General features: G+C 36.6%; 2 protein-coding genes and 1 long non-coding RNA gene across 3 annotated transcripts in view; all 3 read left to right on the top strand.

Moving 5' to 3' along the window:
- Window positions 1–16,016, top strand: part of LOC149095962 (uncharacterized) — a 302,109-nt gene that overhangs the window by 231,126 nt on the left and 54,967 nt on the right. The window lies entirely within an intron of this gene.
- On the top strand, window positions 913–5,837 carry LOC149095969 (uncharacterized). The gene is made up of 2 exons (XR_016204547.1): window positions 913–1,028; window positions 3,899–5,837. It is a non-coding gene; the product is annotated as an uncharacterized LOC149095969 (long non-coding RNA).
- LOC149095968 (trace amine-associated receptor 9-like) lies at window positions 12,084–15,328 on the top strand. The gene is made up of 2 exons (XM_089281312.1): window positions 12,084–12,213; window positions 12,349–15,328. Exon 2 carries the CDS (start codon window positions 12,488–12,490, stop codon window positions 13,445–13,447), a length of 960 nt encoding a protein of 319 aa, XP_089137438.1. The 5' UTR covers window positions 12,084–12,213; window positions 12,349–12,487; the 3' UTR covers window positions 13,448–15,328.

Raw genomic sequence — 16,016 nt, 5'->3', positions numbered from 1 at the left:
CTGCATTGATCGACACCGCACTAAGCTGTCTTCTTGTGAACTTTCCGCGCATCCACAACGACAAAATAAAACTAGAATTGTTACTGCACATGCAGGCGTCCCAAGTTTACGTCTCTAGAAAAGAGAAAAATTAATTCTCGGACACCTACGTATTTATTTATGAAGGACCATGAAAGCGTCACGTGTTGTGTGAGTTCAAGACGGAAAGAGCCCTGGTGATCGCGTTTGAACTGACGCGGAGTTAGGTTAGGCAGGGAACCATAAAGGACACCCAACGACCGTTTTCTCTCGAATGCTTTTAAACGCCGGTTTAGGTTATCTGGTGTACTTTCAAAGCTCTGTAGGTTAATTTTAGTTTGCGCAAAAAAAAAAAAAAATTATCTGTTCGGTTATTCTAGAGGAGCTTGAGTATTCTCGAACTTATTAGGGCTTTTTGTCCATTTTCCGAAAACGTTAGGTCTTATCACTTTTCCCAAAATGATAGCTGACTTTTTTTCGGTAGCCAAAATGACATTTTTAACAATCCGAAAACAACACACATTAAATTTCTCATACCGCGAAAGTTCGAGGTCACAGGTGTGCCCCTGAACCGTTGAGAATGAACGAAATATCATCGATTTAGCGCGTTAAATATTCCGAAACATGAACATTCTACAAGTAAGATAAATACAACTAAGTCTGCCCTTGCATGTTCACTGTTTTTTTTTTTGTTTTGTTTTTTGGTTATTTCTACCGTTTTGTGCTTTCATTACCATCACTGTTATCCCAGTCCCTTTATAAGAGCATACAAACCTTGTGAGTGCCCGATCTCAAACAAGCAGGAATCAGTGGTCTTCATGTTAGGTACCAGGTTCTCTCGGTTCTCCCGCCATGTTTGGCAGTTCGTTGGAACTTGCATAGAACTCGAGCTCTGTTTTAGCGGCCCAAAATCCACTCTACCTTCGCTTCGTCACCGTGCACGGTTTCAAGGTAAAGTTTTCCGTTACCCAGAAGCTGAAGATAGGGATTACAGGCAACAACAACAACAGGTAAGCAAGTTTTGCATAAATTGAACGAGTAGAGTAAAGTAACGTCAAGATACGTATACATTTCGTTTTGCCTTTGGTTGTGAATGTGTTATTATCAAGGAGAAGTTACACTGCTTGTGGAATCGACTTTGGTGATGTTTACCTGCCGTGCATAAAGAGTTTTATTATCTGTTATTATCTGTTCTCGATAACTGAGTAAGAGCATGCAACATTTGTTACTGGCTTATATGCACCTTATGATTCCTTCTGATGCATGCTCTTGTAAGGTTATGTTGCCCTCTGATGTGAATGCTAGTAAGCTAAAATGTAATGTGACATCTCCAGCAGAGAGATTTCTCTTATGCTAGAGTGAGTATTCGGAAGTTACTCAAGTGTCTACAGTTGTACCTACATGCAAGTTACAATATGCTGTTATACACAACTGTACATGGACATTGCACCCACTGGTGCTGATAGTAAGTTAAATGTTGTGGAATTTTCTTTCACCAAAAAAAAAAAAACACTACAATATTTTATAAAGAGGTATACATTTACCACAAACTGTCATGAAAACTACACAGGACTTGAAAAAAAGAAAGAGTAACTTGCCCAGGCAGGAAAATCTACTTGTCTTGGACGACACAGTATAGTCAATCGATTATTTCATAACAATCAATAGAAATTAGTCAATGATATCAGAAATCAATAAAAGGATTCGTCATGAGTAATCGATTGTGATCAAATTTTCAATAAGCATTATCAATTTTGCTGATACTAGCTTATCTTTTAAGCAACATTTAATAAGAAAGAAATGAATAAAAGATATAAAGTGAAATATGAAATCATGAATACAATTGCATAAAAACATAACATCGTATCTTGTAAACAGAATATTTTGCTGGCATACATGTATCGGGGACTATGTTTTGGGGGTCTTTGGTAGTGCCTTTGAAATCTACATGAAAAAGTTACAATCAAACATTGTGTTGAGGGACACAATTTTTCTACAGTTTATGTGAACTAACAACGAGAGACCAACTTTCAATTGATTCTGTAATGACTGATAAATTTGGTAAATTCAAATCAATGACTTGAAACTTCTCTAGCATGTGAGTATGAATTTCTTTCAATTGATTGATAGCACTGATAACACTTACATTAATTTCAATTTATTGATTTATATCAATTTATGGATCGATTTCAATCGATTGCCTTACCCTGGGATGACGAGACAGTACTTTAGAGCCCTGTTACAGCTGTACATTTTACTTGTACAAAATTCGGCTCTTACCAAATACATGTAGGTTTCAGGTGTCATGCATCTGTTCATGCATCTGTAGCAGGGCAGGAAAAAAAATTGTAAGTCACTTGCCCAGTGGGCTAGTCAATTTCAGTTTTCACTTGCCCCCATTTAAATATTAGTTGCCAGTGTGGTGGCCAGTAAGGAAATCAGAGGACAAATGCGAATGAAGTACACTCGGATTCCTAACTAATTCTTGCTTTCAACCTAATAATTATCTAATCTTTAGGTCTTAAGTTTTGAAATGGAATGACTGGAAATTATCATTTATCAAGCTGGCATTTTTAGTCAGACTCACAAGACTACTGAGGCTACATTGTAATTTCACTTGCCCACTGGGCCACTGAACTTCTATTTTCACTTACCCAAGAGCAAAATTTACTTGGCTGAGGAAATCAGACCTAGGTTTTTTCCTGCCTTGAGTAGATCACAGATACCATCAAAATGTGGTAAAAACAAAAAATATTCACATTAACCATTACCAGAGTGTGTCACAGAATCTGTGAATTTTTCAGGCCTGTGTCACTGATGTTCTTACCACATTTTGATGTCTTCTGTGATCTATTACTGAACAGATGCATGACAACATAAAATCTATGTGCTTCGTAATACATAACAAAGAAACAAAAACAAACGTTTATGACATCATCTGTACCTTTGTCCACCAATAGAGCATAAGTGTGCGTAAGAAACAATCAAATCGTGCCTGCAAATAACTTGACTTATTATTTAAACATTGTTTGATAAGAGTTTGATTTATTGTGCATGAATATTACAATGTAGGAGATAGTGAATATTGAATATTTACTGCCACAGATTTTGAGTTTAGTTCTTCTACATCCTCTGACATTCAGTGCCTTCCAATCAGAGATGCAAATTTTTTGTCACACAGTAGCTACAGATGTAGATGTAAGATCTGTTTGATTGATGAATATTCAGAGCTCAAAATAATGGCCGGTCAATGGGCAATGTCTGGCCAGAATGGTGACTTGACCGGCCAAAAACTTCACTCGCCAGTCATGTTTACCAGTCATGTCATGTTGAGACGGTCACGTTGTTCATTCTTGAATAAACAGTCAAATCCCCAACTGTAAATCTGAGAGTTTTAAGCTCTTTTTTATTATGATCTCTTATGAAAACATACACCAATGCATACATGTATCTGTTCAAACTGCTAAAGACCATTTGCTTGTTGTTTTTCATGCGTTCAAGATCGATAGGAATGCCATTCGAGTGACTGGGGTTAAATCCGTTCAGAAAAATATTAAGCCAATTTTTAAACAGTCTAGCAGTGACTGGAACAAACAAACTATATTTGTGGGTTTAATTTGGCTCACATTACGTGTACTTGATTTTTTCGTAAATATCTTGACCGGTCACAAATGAGACGTGACCGAGCTAAAATTACTTTGGCCGGTCAACATGACCGGCTACAGTCCGATTTCAAAGGTCACAGTATAAATTGGAATGATAAGAAACAAAATAATAACTCCAGTGTAAAATTCGCTGATTGATATCATACACAGAATTTGCTGATTCATACTCAGACATAACTTATCTTATTTAACGAAATGTTTTATGTTACTTGTAGGATGAAGTAAAATTGAGAGTGGTCAATACATGCATACTCCTTGGCGTTGATGCTTCATCAGGAAAAAAATCAGGCACTGAGAAGTCTACAGTACTTATGACTCTATAAGGGGTCCAAGGCCCATTTCTTGAAGGCCCTGGAAACTTTTCGGGCCCACAAAGCCATCGTTAATTGAGCTGTGTCTAAAAACTAAGAGCTGTATATGCCTGAAACTTCTTGTGTGAAGGAAACCTCTGTTCATATTGAGAATAAGCGAATAAAACAGCTCTGTAAGCATAAGGTTTCAGATTTTGGTATGGCTTTCTGGGTGCGAAAACTTTTTGGGACCTTCGAGAAATGGGCCCCTGGTGCATTACAGTCTAACATGGTGACCTTCAACACTTTCTGGCATAAATTCAACCACTTTAAACATTATTTTTAATGCTTTGAAGTATCACCTACACTGTACCTGTGTTAGTGAATTAGCATTAAATTTAAATATCTTAGATTGCTAGGTTGATACTTATTGTTCAATACAGCAGCTATAAGATTTCATCATAAAAAGCAAAGGCTATGTTTACATACATGTAGTACCAGAACAATAATTTATTAACTTATGATGTGTTATGGGAACTATGGTACTAGATAGGCCTTGCAATTTCAACAGGCCCCTATGAATTTTTTTTTTACAGTACAGTTTTTTTTTATCACAAAAAGAAAAAGTAAAATTTTGAATATTGTTTACAGTGAATGTTTTGTCAGGGGTCCAAAATGTTTGTACTGTTTGGATTCTGTACAGTTTTGGAAAAAGAAGGAAACTGTGACTTTGTAAACATAGCCTAAAAGATGTCAGAAGCCTTGTTTTATGTTATGCAATGTAGTATTCCTTTGGCATGAATGTTTTTATGATGAATTGAAAATGTCAATCTCTATCTTGTGGTACATGTTTTTTCTCCCTATTTTCTGTTATTTCAAAAGAACAATTCACTCTATGAAAAAAGTTGATCAATACTTCACACTTACATTGCAGTAATTTTCATAATAAGGTAAAGGTAAAGTCTGCATACGAGCCATGTGGCCCAACAGACTGGAGCTTATCCCGCTTTCTGTAGGAGGAAGCGACTAGGACTATTTCTACTCCCCCTGGATGAGATGCCAGTCCATTGCAGGGTTACCCCACCATTAAATTCGCTGGTACTCACTTATACACCTGGGTGGAGAGGCACTGAGAGTAAAGTGTGTTGCCCAACAACACAACAGAATGTACCCGCCTAGGGCTTGAACCCAGACCGCTCGATCAGGAGTTGAGCGCAATACATGTAACTACGAGGCCATCGTGCCTCCCACATTTTTTATAATTATTATTAAGGCTAATTTAATCCTACATTAATTACTTAGTAAGAAAAAACAGTTTATTCATTCATTTTATGACAAAGGTATTATCATTATGTTACATTTGACTTTGTGAATTTAGTATATATTTAAGACAGGTATCCATTCGCAAACAATTTTAATTTAGTAATACACCTAAATTGCAAACTTTTTACTAGTTGTAGCTGACAACAGTATAGTTCTTAATCATGTTATTATTTATGAATTAAATAGAGCTGAATATGACATGGTTTCGCACAATCTTGAAAAGGTCTTGAATTTTAGTAGTCTTCTTAAAAAGTGTTTGAATTCGGTTAAAGGAGCTCAGTCATGGTATTTTAAAATATTTTGGCCATGCACAAAATTACATTTAAGTCGTGTTGTTATGGATACAAACAAAAGAAAACATGTTTTATTTGTTGCAATGTTTACATTGTAAACCTTATTCATGGCATATAAAAACTATTTGAATTTTACTGAGTTTGTTCTGATTGCAGTAAATTTCTGATTCTGTATAAATTTGCATATTTTCTACTGTTATAATTAAGGTCAACAGATTTGATTAAAATAAAACAGTACATTCCATGCATCTTTCTTCAAGTTATTATTTACAAGTTATTTATCGCACAGGGTTTCTGCCTCCCTTTTTCAATTTACATGTTATTTACAGGCTCCCTTTTTCCATTTACAGGTTATTTACAGGCTCCCTTTTTCCATTAACATGTTATTTACAGGCTCCCTTTTTCAATTTACAGGTTATTTGCAGGCTCCCTTTTTCAATTTACAGGTTATTTACAGGCTCCCTTTTTCGATTTACATGTTATTTGCAGGCTCCCGTTTTCAATTTACAGGTTATTTACAGGCTTCCCTTTTCAATTTACATGTTATTTACAGGTTCCCTTTTTCGATTTCCATGTTATTTACAGGCTCTCTTTTTTCAATTACATGCTATTTACAGGCTCCCTTTTTCGATTTCCATGTTATTTACAGGCTCCCTTTTTCGATTTCCATGTTATTTACAGGCTCCCTTTTTCGATTTACATGTTATTTACAGGCTCCCTCTTTCGAGTTACATGTTACTTATAGGCTTCCTTTTTCGATTTACATGTACTTTATGGGCTCCTTTTTTGATTTCCATGTTATTTACAGACTCCCTTTTTCAATTTACACGTTAGTTACAGGCTCCCTTTTTCGATTTACATGTTATTTACAGCCTCCCTTTTTTGATTTACACGTTATTTACATGCTCCTGTCTTCATTTTCCATGTTATTTACAGCCTCCCTTTTTTTATTTACATGTTGTTTACAGCCTCCCCTTTTTTATTTACATGTTATTTACAGGATTATGGCAGCCTTCCTGTATTAAATTTACATGTTATTTACGGGTTTCCAGGTTGAATCACAAGAAATTTACAGGCTATTTACAGTATTTGCAGGAACAGTTTACATGTTATTTACATGATCTTAGCCCTTTGCTTTGAAACATTTACAGTGTTTTCTTCATCATTTACATGTTTCACTTGAAATATTTACATGTTTTTTACATGAAACCTCCAAAACATGTAAACGAGGAAAAATCATGTAAATTATTCTTTACAGTCTCTTTTTGATTACTTACATGTTAATTACATGTTATTTACATACTCTGTAACAGTGCATGTTAGGAAACATTGAAACCACGTCCCACGAGACCAGTAAGGTGCCAGTTAGAAAGGGGCCGCTTGTATTTAGATCTTCTATTTTGTTAAGCAGATCGGTGGTGTCCTTAATAAACGATGGTAATTTTCGGGCAAGTGGTTGTAAATAGAATTCTGTAAAGGCCGATAACAAGATGTAATAAGTCTGAGCGGGTTGCCCGTTTTGTGCGTTTTATATTTCAAAGGCAGCTCCTGGTCTCGCTTCTTTATTTTGTTGCTAATTTGCCCTTACAGGCTCCAAAGGCCTCGTTTTGGGATTTTGTTACAATTGATGTTCTCATTTATATGTAGGGGAGGGTTTTACTTTTTCCAATGCTTGCCGCGTTGCCTCTTCGGTATTTTATTTGTTTTAGCCAGTTTGGTCTTTTAGTTTTTAGTTTTTATCTCTCAGACTCTGCCGATTATTTTCATAATAGTTTGTTCTTGACTTATTCAATATTTTTGCGCTTTGTTGATTTTGTTTTTTGTTCTTTGTTAATTAACACCACTCTTTGCTCTTTCACGTGATTTTGTACTTTTATTAATTGTCACTTGTAATTACGTAATCACTAGCACCTTAATCTTATTTAAAGCTCGTTTTTATTCAAAAGTTATAAAAACTGAAGAAGGTCTGACCGAAACGTTTTTTATTAAATTTTGTAATCTTTTTTTACGTCAGAAGTTGCCCGTCCTCACAACTTTTAAACTTTCTACGTTCATTTATGCTGCGAGGTTTGGACTGGGATTCTTTACTGATCCTCATAATTTTTTAACTTTCTATATATATATATATATATATATATATATATATATATATATATATATATATATATATATGTATATATATATATATATATGTATATATGTATGTATATATATGTATATATGTATGTATATATATGTATATATGTATGTATATATATGTATATATGTATGTATATATGTATATATGTATGTATATATATATGTATATATGTATGTATATATGTATATATGTATATATGTATATGTATATATATGTATATATATGTATATATATATATGTCTGAATTTATGAAAACCGTGTTAAAGACTTTGCACCAAAATAGCGGGCATGTTTTTGAAAAAAACGGTCAGAAAATGTACATAAATATGGCCATGTCGCACCGAGAGTGCTATCTACCTCGTGTACTCTTAATAGAGTCCATACCATGCCTATACAAGCCTTTAAAGTCGCTGCAAAATGAGTCGAACGAGCCAAACAAAACTAAATTAGAGCTTAAATTGATCATTTGGTTCGCCGCGGCACTAATTTAGACAGGCTTAACCTCTGCGATTTCACCTAAATGACCTCACTATGTCTTTACTGTTGGTTAAATTAGCCAGTCACGCTAACAAGAGCATGGTAAGCAGTGGAATCGGTTATTTACCTCTATATTTCAGCCAAAAAGTAGCCGTTACGTGACATTTCATTTCAATATCTGACCGGATTCGCAAAAACATAGCCATAGAATTTGACTTGTCACTGATAATCTAACTTGCTACAATTCTGTCCTAGAGCTAGCTTTCCACGAGGCTTATCGTAGCTCAAATAACAGCAAATAACTCTCCTGTATGCCTTTTGAAGCCAGGAAGACTAAATTCACCGTCTTTTCGTTGAATCATGAATTGTACAATTTAATTAAGAGTGCTTTTAACATGAAATTGGAGTCTAAATCAACACGAACGTACAGATATCAAAACCGCGGCGGAGAGCTAATCTATCGCTTTCTAAAGGCCTGCATCGTCCTAAATGGACTGAACAAGAGCTTCCTACATCGAGAATCGATTGAACTTCAGACAAACTAGGCCATAGTTAGCAGTAAGCGAACACTCAACATGTTGTCGTTACGTCAATTATCGCCCGGAAGCCACGCAAATAAATTTCTTCCGCGCTAGCGAATCACAGACAGTTCTGATACTTAGCTAAGCCGAGAACGCCTAAAATTGATAAAACAAGGAAATTCTACTCACGATCAGCGCTTGAACTCATGTTCTTCTCTCTCCTCGTGGCCATGTTTTGCTCGCAAATAGCAATGTCCCGGATGTACTTCAATTTTGTCGAGCGCGGAATGGCACATCCAGATTTCAACAGATTTTTTTTCTAAGTCTTTAGCTACATCAAAGTTCAAAGCAAATGACGCCAACAGCAGCTAGAAATGTCTAGTCCATTGCACGTCTAAGCCCTAAATTGATGTGGCGAAAGATTTTTGCTGTCTAAAGCAAGCACAACATTATCGCCACAGGGCAAACGGCCTTCTGTTACGGGACTAAATGTGACCCGTACAGTTTACACATGTCCTCAGGCCCGCCTCAGGTACGATAATGGACGACGCTTACTAGCAAATCGTTAGACTTGGGCCTTCATTGGACTTAATGATGTCCTCTGGCAGACTTCCTTTAGACAGCAAATACAGAACGCTAATCGGTCGCTCCTTGTCAGAGTCACCGCGCGAACTGAATTCAGACGAATGTAGCCTGGGCCAAACTTAACGCAAATTAAAAAGGGGGTGGGTTGATAAATAATGAAAAAAAAAAACCCTAAATAAATGAAGCATGCGGCAAGGAGTTTCTACATTTCATGCTAGGTAAGATTTACAAGTTGCTGTCATAGCGAAAGCAGAGAAAAACAAACAAACAAACAAACAAATGAAAAAAAAAACAAATAAACTGAAAAAACACGATTCAGTTTTTGACATCGTTTTCATAAATCCAGCGACCGCCTAAAATGTCAAGCTTAGGTGGTCGTTAACGCGAGGTGGTCAGTTACGAGAGCTTAGACCATATTGGGTCACGATTTTGCCTCATTAGGGTGAGGTAACTGCAGACACTTACCCTATGTTTTAAATGCATGCGGTACTTGCCATTGATAAATTCCGTCTCTTTTACAACCCAGTAATGTGAGAAAGCTATAACACCTTATTATCCAATTGTCGCTCAATTATTTGTCAAGTGGTGGCTTACGGGAGATTAAAAACAAAAGAAAATTTCAAACTTTCAGTTCTAAAAGTGGTCGCGGTCGCTTACAAGAGGTTCCAAATAGTGTGATTTGGCTTGTAAAATTTTGTTATTTTGGAAAAGTGGTCGCTAAGGAGAGCTGGACGCTTAAGAGAGGTGGTCGCAAGCAGAGAGACCAAAAATAATGACTGTCGGCGTTAAAATGGGTATAGATTAAACTGCCTTGAAATGAAAACTAATTGCTGCCTATTTAAAAAAGCTTTTCAAAATACAGGAGAATGGCGTTTCCCTGTTTTCATTTGAGAGATATTGATGTTTTTGTATTACGCAAATTACAAAAGTGAGGACGTCATCAGTGTGCAACTGAAACGGTAAAATAACAAATAATCTCTAGAAATATTCGGGCAGTGTTCTTCAGACTTGGCACGAGAAATGTCCATCACAAAAGAAACAAAATGACACCTGTTGTGTTGTTTCCATGACAACAGTTTTGTTCGCTGGTCCTGAAATTCCTATTTTTTTTTTGTCTTAAGCAAGGATCATGTACTACCAGCAATCAAATGAGGAGAGTTAAGACATAATGGGAACCATATATGTTCCGAGAAGGACCTTCTGTCTTACTTTAAAGGGTTGCAAAAAGGGATATTTGGTTTTTGACAGAAAGAAACTGGAGCCAAGAGAATTGCCACAGCAACGAGACCACGGATGTTTTTTGTTTCTTTTGTGATGTTTATTTCTGGTGCCAAGTTTGAAGGACACCGCTCCGTGTAATATAGCCAGATATATTTTCTATTCAATATTTTACCGTTTAGTTGCACAACTGATGACGTCATCACTCTCCTACTTGAAATAATACGAAAACGTCAATATCTCTAAAACGACAAAAGATATTCCAAACAGGAAAACGCCGTTCTTATGTGTTTTGAAAATTAAGCCTTTCAAATAAGCACCGATAAATTTTCAGTTCATAAGCACTTCCATGCAATTAAAAATGCGAACTTTATTTAACTGTCAAACCGCGGATGTTTCCTTAAGCACAGCTCTACAATGTTTAGGCACAATATTCCAACATTAATTGACGGTTTGCCAAACAGGAAAATTTTCCTAAAACACATTTGAAAAAAAAAGGCGGGGAGGGGGGGGGGGGGGGGGGGGGAGGGAAATCGAAAACCGGAACTTGTTGAAACGTCAAATGGAGCCCAAACCAGTTACAGACCGAGCCCTTTATATATTTTGGCTATCAGATAATTGTATAGATTTCAAATATCAACTACTAGCTAAACCGCATACGGACGCTCTAGTAAACTTCACGTCGAATTAACTATAAGTGGGCTGTGTTCCACTAAAAGAAATAAAAGAAAACTAAAGATGAGAGAGAAATAAATGACATTTACACCAAATTTGAATAATAATTTAAGATTAGGTCATTCTGATAAACGGTCACCTGCCAAGTCTTTGTTAGAGTGGAAACACTTCCTCGGTCAGAGAAAAATGAAAACCTTTACAACAGGTTAAATAAGCCAAAACAAGGGTGTTGATGTCACCTATTTTTATCGAGATATTGCCAAAACAGGGACCTATATTGGTTAGTAACACGAAGAGTTCTTTAATTTAGGTTGTTGGAAATATAAATAAAAAAAAAAACAAACAAAAAAAAAATTATCTTCTCAATAAGTAGAGTAGAAATAAAAATACGTTTCTTCTTTTGTTATTGTCTTTGTTTGGTTTTGTTTTGTATGTTTGTTTTTCTTCTTTCTTTCTGTCTTTTTTTTTTTTTTTTTTTTTTTTTTTTTTCATCCATGGATTCGTATTTAACGGTCACTCTTAAGATGGCATAAATCGGGGTTTAAAACTTTTAAAGCTATAACGACCTGACAAGGAACTTTTCTCTTATCCTTTTTTTTTTTTTTTTGGTTTGTTTGTTTGTTGTATAAACATATATTATACCTCACGCTTTAAAGCCTCCACTCGTTTTCAAAGCGGTATTTGCACTTGCGTGCGACAACGGCCGTGAATTTCAATCAGTCATTTTTTCGTAATTCGCGACCCGTGACAAAGCTATTTTATATAGACAGGTAGTACACCTTATTTTGTTTTCTTTCTACCCACTGCTGTCATTATCAATAGAGCTTGCCGTAAGCTGCGGCCACAACCTTGCAATTATATTGAGATGAGTTATTGATGAATTATTGATGCTTGGTGTCAAGTTCCAGCAACGCGCTGAACACAAAAATTTCGCTATAAGGGAAGATTCAGTAGTTCCTGTGTTGAGGCATTACAGGGATTTGGAAGCCGCGTTTGACTTTCTGAGAAGTAAGCTATCCCAATGCTCGCTCTAGGCAATTGATATTCTAGATCTCAAGGCGCGCGTGTGTTAGGAAGATTGGCCTTTTACGTGTTCTTTACATGGCTATCGGCTATATTAATACTCTACTTCCTCTTTTTCAGGTAAATAATGTGAAAAAATCCTGACTCGCCCTCACTACAAGAAGCAATAAAACAGCGAGGACAGCTTCTTCGCTACAGACCCTGGATTCTTTTAAACGCAGGTTAACCCTTTGCATAATTACATATCACGAAAAAAAAAATGATGAACTTAACTGGAGATGAAAACCACACGACAATTCAGCAGTCGTTTTGCACGCCGGATCTTTACGCACCATATCAGAGGGGTATTATTTCGTCATTAAATATCCTTCTTTCCATCATTGCATTTTTTGGGAATTTGCTGATCATTGTTGCTCTTCAAAAGGTCTCCTCGCCTCAACCGCCATCAAGACTTCTGCTTGGCTGCCTTGCAATCACCGATCTCTGTGTGGGTCTTTTTGCTCAGCCTCTTTACGTTACATTTTTACTGTCTCCAGGATTTTCTAAAAATGCTCAATTTCTCAACATCCTTATTAAGGATACCATAAACACAATGTTTTGTGGCGTATCTTTGTTGACGCTAACTGCAATTAGCGTGGACAGACTCCTCGCTCTGAAGTTAAAAGTAAGATATCGACAGGTGGTAACTTTGAGTCGAGTAAGGATTTTTGTATTTTTTTCTTGCCTTTTTAGCATTACCACTGGAATAACATTCTTTTTGAACTATCGTCTTGCTCAAGGCCTCGGTAGCGCGGGACTTTTAATGTGTATAGTAATCTCGGTCATCTGCTACACCAAAATCTATTTTATTCTACGTCATCACCAAAACGCAGCTCAAGATCTCGTTCACCAGGGAAACGCAGCTCAAGGTTTCGTCCATCAGGGAAAACCAAACGGAGGAGGAATTCAAATGAATGTAGCTCTTTACAAGAAGACAGTATGCAGTGCATTGTGGATACAGATGACATTACTAGCTTGCTATCTTCCAACTGGGATAACATCCACTGTACCAGCTATAAATGGATTAGATACTCCATCCACCTGCCTTGCTACGTCTGTAGCATTAACCCTACTTTACTTTAACTCGTCTGTAAACCCAATTCTGTACTGCTGGAAGATGAGGGCAGTACGGCAAGCAGTGAAAGACACGATCAGACAGTTTTGGTGTTTTTCGAGTTGAGGTGCGTATTAAATACAAAGGTTTTTTCCTCAGATTAGGACCATGGGGAAAAAGTAGATCTTAGCAAGAGTTATTAGAATCCACAAAGAAAACTGGGGCCAGCCACGCATTTTTTTTTTTTTAACAGAAAATCAGCTATGAATCTCGAACAAATCTGCTCATGCTTTTTATAATAACAGAAGGAAAAGATATATATTTATTCGCAGATTTCCTTGGAATTCGTCTTTCATATAGAGATGTGAATATATTTTAAAGATCTTTAAAGTACTTGATAAATGGTAACATGTTAACATGCTACTTTGGTATGTTTCTAAAAACAAAATCGTCGCAACGGCGCTTTTAATTTAGCGACACTGAGAGCTCTCTTCTAGTTTAATACCATCTAAAATAGCCCTTCCACATAATCAGGAACTAATCAAGTGTTGAGTAAACTTGAATAGGCGCTAACGTAAAATTTCCTACGGATAACAATTAGTTCTTTTCTTGGAAGCCATTAACAGTTAGTGGTTAGCGAAAGGCCGCCATTCGGTATTCCCGGTTTTAGCACAGGTTCATTAAGGTCGCTGAATACTCTTTTTGGTACATATGCCTCATTCACAATTTTCTCTGAAACCCTTGATTCTTTGGTCGCCAAAAATGGCAACACGCAAGCTAATAACACAGGCTTCGGTTTTTCGATAATTTGCTAACGAATGTGCCTGCCATAGCATCATAAAGAAATATAAACCGACTTTTAAACTCGGTTTTCTTTATTTGGATGTGTTCGTCATTTGCATGCAACAAGCTTTTAACAATTTTCACAAGTTAACACTATTGGAACAATAGTTTAACGTTTATGTGAGATATTTTAGTTATCCCTTTTTAAAGAAAAACTGGAATTTTGAGAATTTTCTGCTCTTTTCCTAAAGTATTTTCTTGCCAAATTTCGTGAAATATGATTAGTGGTTCTTGAGAAACAGACGTATTTCCGAAAAAAGCTATTCCGCATTTAGTCTCATTTTTTGACTTACTACGCATGCGCTCCATTTAACTGGGTTCTTTTGGTAATAAATAAAAATCTGCGAATTGTTTGGTTCTTTGCTTTGTTACGTTTTCTAACACGACTTAAACCATCGACAGGTCTACTAGATCTTTTATGAAGAAAACTAGCTCAGATAGCGCGGGCATTAATAATCTCTTGCGTGATGCGCAGAACGTGCGAAAACCAACAAAAGTAGGCACCGTCCTTTTAAAAGGGACACAGAGAAAAGTCATATAAAATTATATAGTAGTCAAGAGAAACGAATTTCACAGGCCGATGCTGAATGGGATCCTACAAAACGGGAATGGATAAGATAGTTTAATTAATGAGCTTGTCCTAAAGGATAGGAATGAAAGGAAAAGAAGCACCTGTTTACTTTTGTTGAAATATCTGCAAGTTTTATAATAGATATGGTGCTCAGATGAACAAATAAATATAATGTCTGTAGATGAGGAAACACGATCCCAGGCTACACGGCCTGGCCAATGATAATAAAGAAACAACAACAACAAAAAAACAATAATCTTTATTTTCCTTCATTTTAAAATTACATGTTATTGGCCCGCGGATAAGCAAGTGCTAATCTAGGCGGGCTATTAATCGCTTATGCATATAACTAGGTTAATTAAAAAACAATGATAACAATTAATTTAAGATATTAAAGATATAGTTAAAACAAACATTATGCCGATAACCGAAAGCATAATGTTATTTTATCGCGAAGCATTTCCTATTTCTTATCAGTTTGCGGGTTGTGCTCTAATCTGGTCACAATGGAAGTCTCCTGTCCAATAAAAAATGGGCGCGTGTCAAAGTTAAGTACAAAAGGTTGGTTATCTCGTACACGCGGCCCCTTTCTACTATTGCCAACATCGCAAGAAGAGCTCTTCTGCTTTTTAGCGTTCAGGCGTATTTGTTCTTTCGGGTAAGTGCCCTTTAGTTATTTTGTCTTGCAGTATTCCTAGAGTTCATTTACTTTGATTCCTTTTGAGCTTAATTGCGGAGCTGTTCCGATGGGTAGTCTATTATGGGTACACCTCGTGTTTTAATTCTGGGCCATTCGTTTATTCGTCGCTTACATGATTTTATTGAGGGTGATTCCAGGCATTTGGATCTAAGGTTCCATTTGACGGCCTCCGCTCTCATAAGTTGGCATGGAGTTGGGGGGCGCACAATCGCTAAAACGGTCAAGTTCGACCTACACATCCTTCACTCGTTTCGCCCAGATATAGTTATTGTGCAACTTGGCACTAATGATGTAACATCTTGTTCTCTTTTGCAAGTGGGCTCTGCCATTGAGGATTTCGTGCACTTGCTCTATGATTTGTACGGTGTAAAGGGTGTATGCGTATGCCAGACTATCCATCGACGCTCAGGTGTGGTTTTCAACCAACGAGTCGATATTTTAACACGATATCTTCGGGTGTTTTTGGAGCCTATCCCTTACGCCACATATTGGGGCCATAGAGGTTTTAGGAGGGCCCGCAATAGCTTCTTTTCTGCGGATGGCATTCACTTGAATAGTAGGAGGCAATATAAGTTATATCG

This window comes from Orbicella faveolata, unplaced genomic scaffold (assembly GCF_042242905.1).
Source record: "Orbicella faveolata isolate gen_17 unplaced genomic scaffold, um_ofav_v1 contig_48, whole genome shotgun sequence".
Classification (NCBI taxonomy): Eukaryota; Metazoa; Cnidaria; class Anthozoa; order Scleractinia; family Merulinidae; genus Orbicella; species Orbicella faveolata.
The sequence above is the reverse complement of the archived record's forward strand: the minus strand, read 5'-3'. Positions and strand labels throughout refer to the sequence as shown.

Bases quoted from the DNA above. Each gene is read 5' to 3' on its own strand.
- LOC149095968 (XM_089281312.1), top strand. From the start codon at position 12,488: ATGATGAACTTAACTGGAGATGAAAACCACACGACAATTCAGCAGTCG.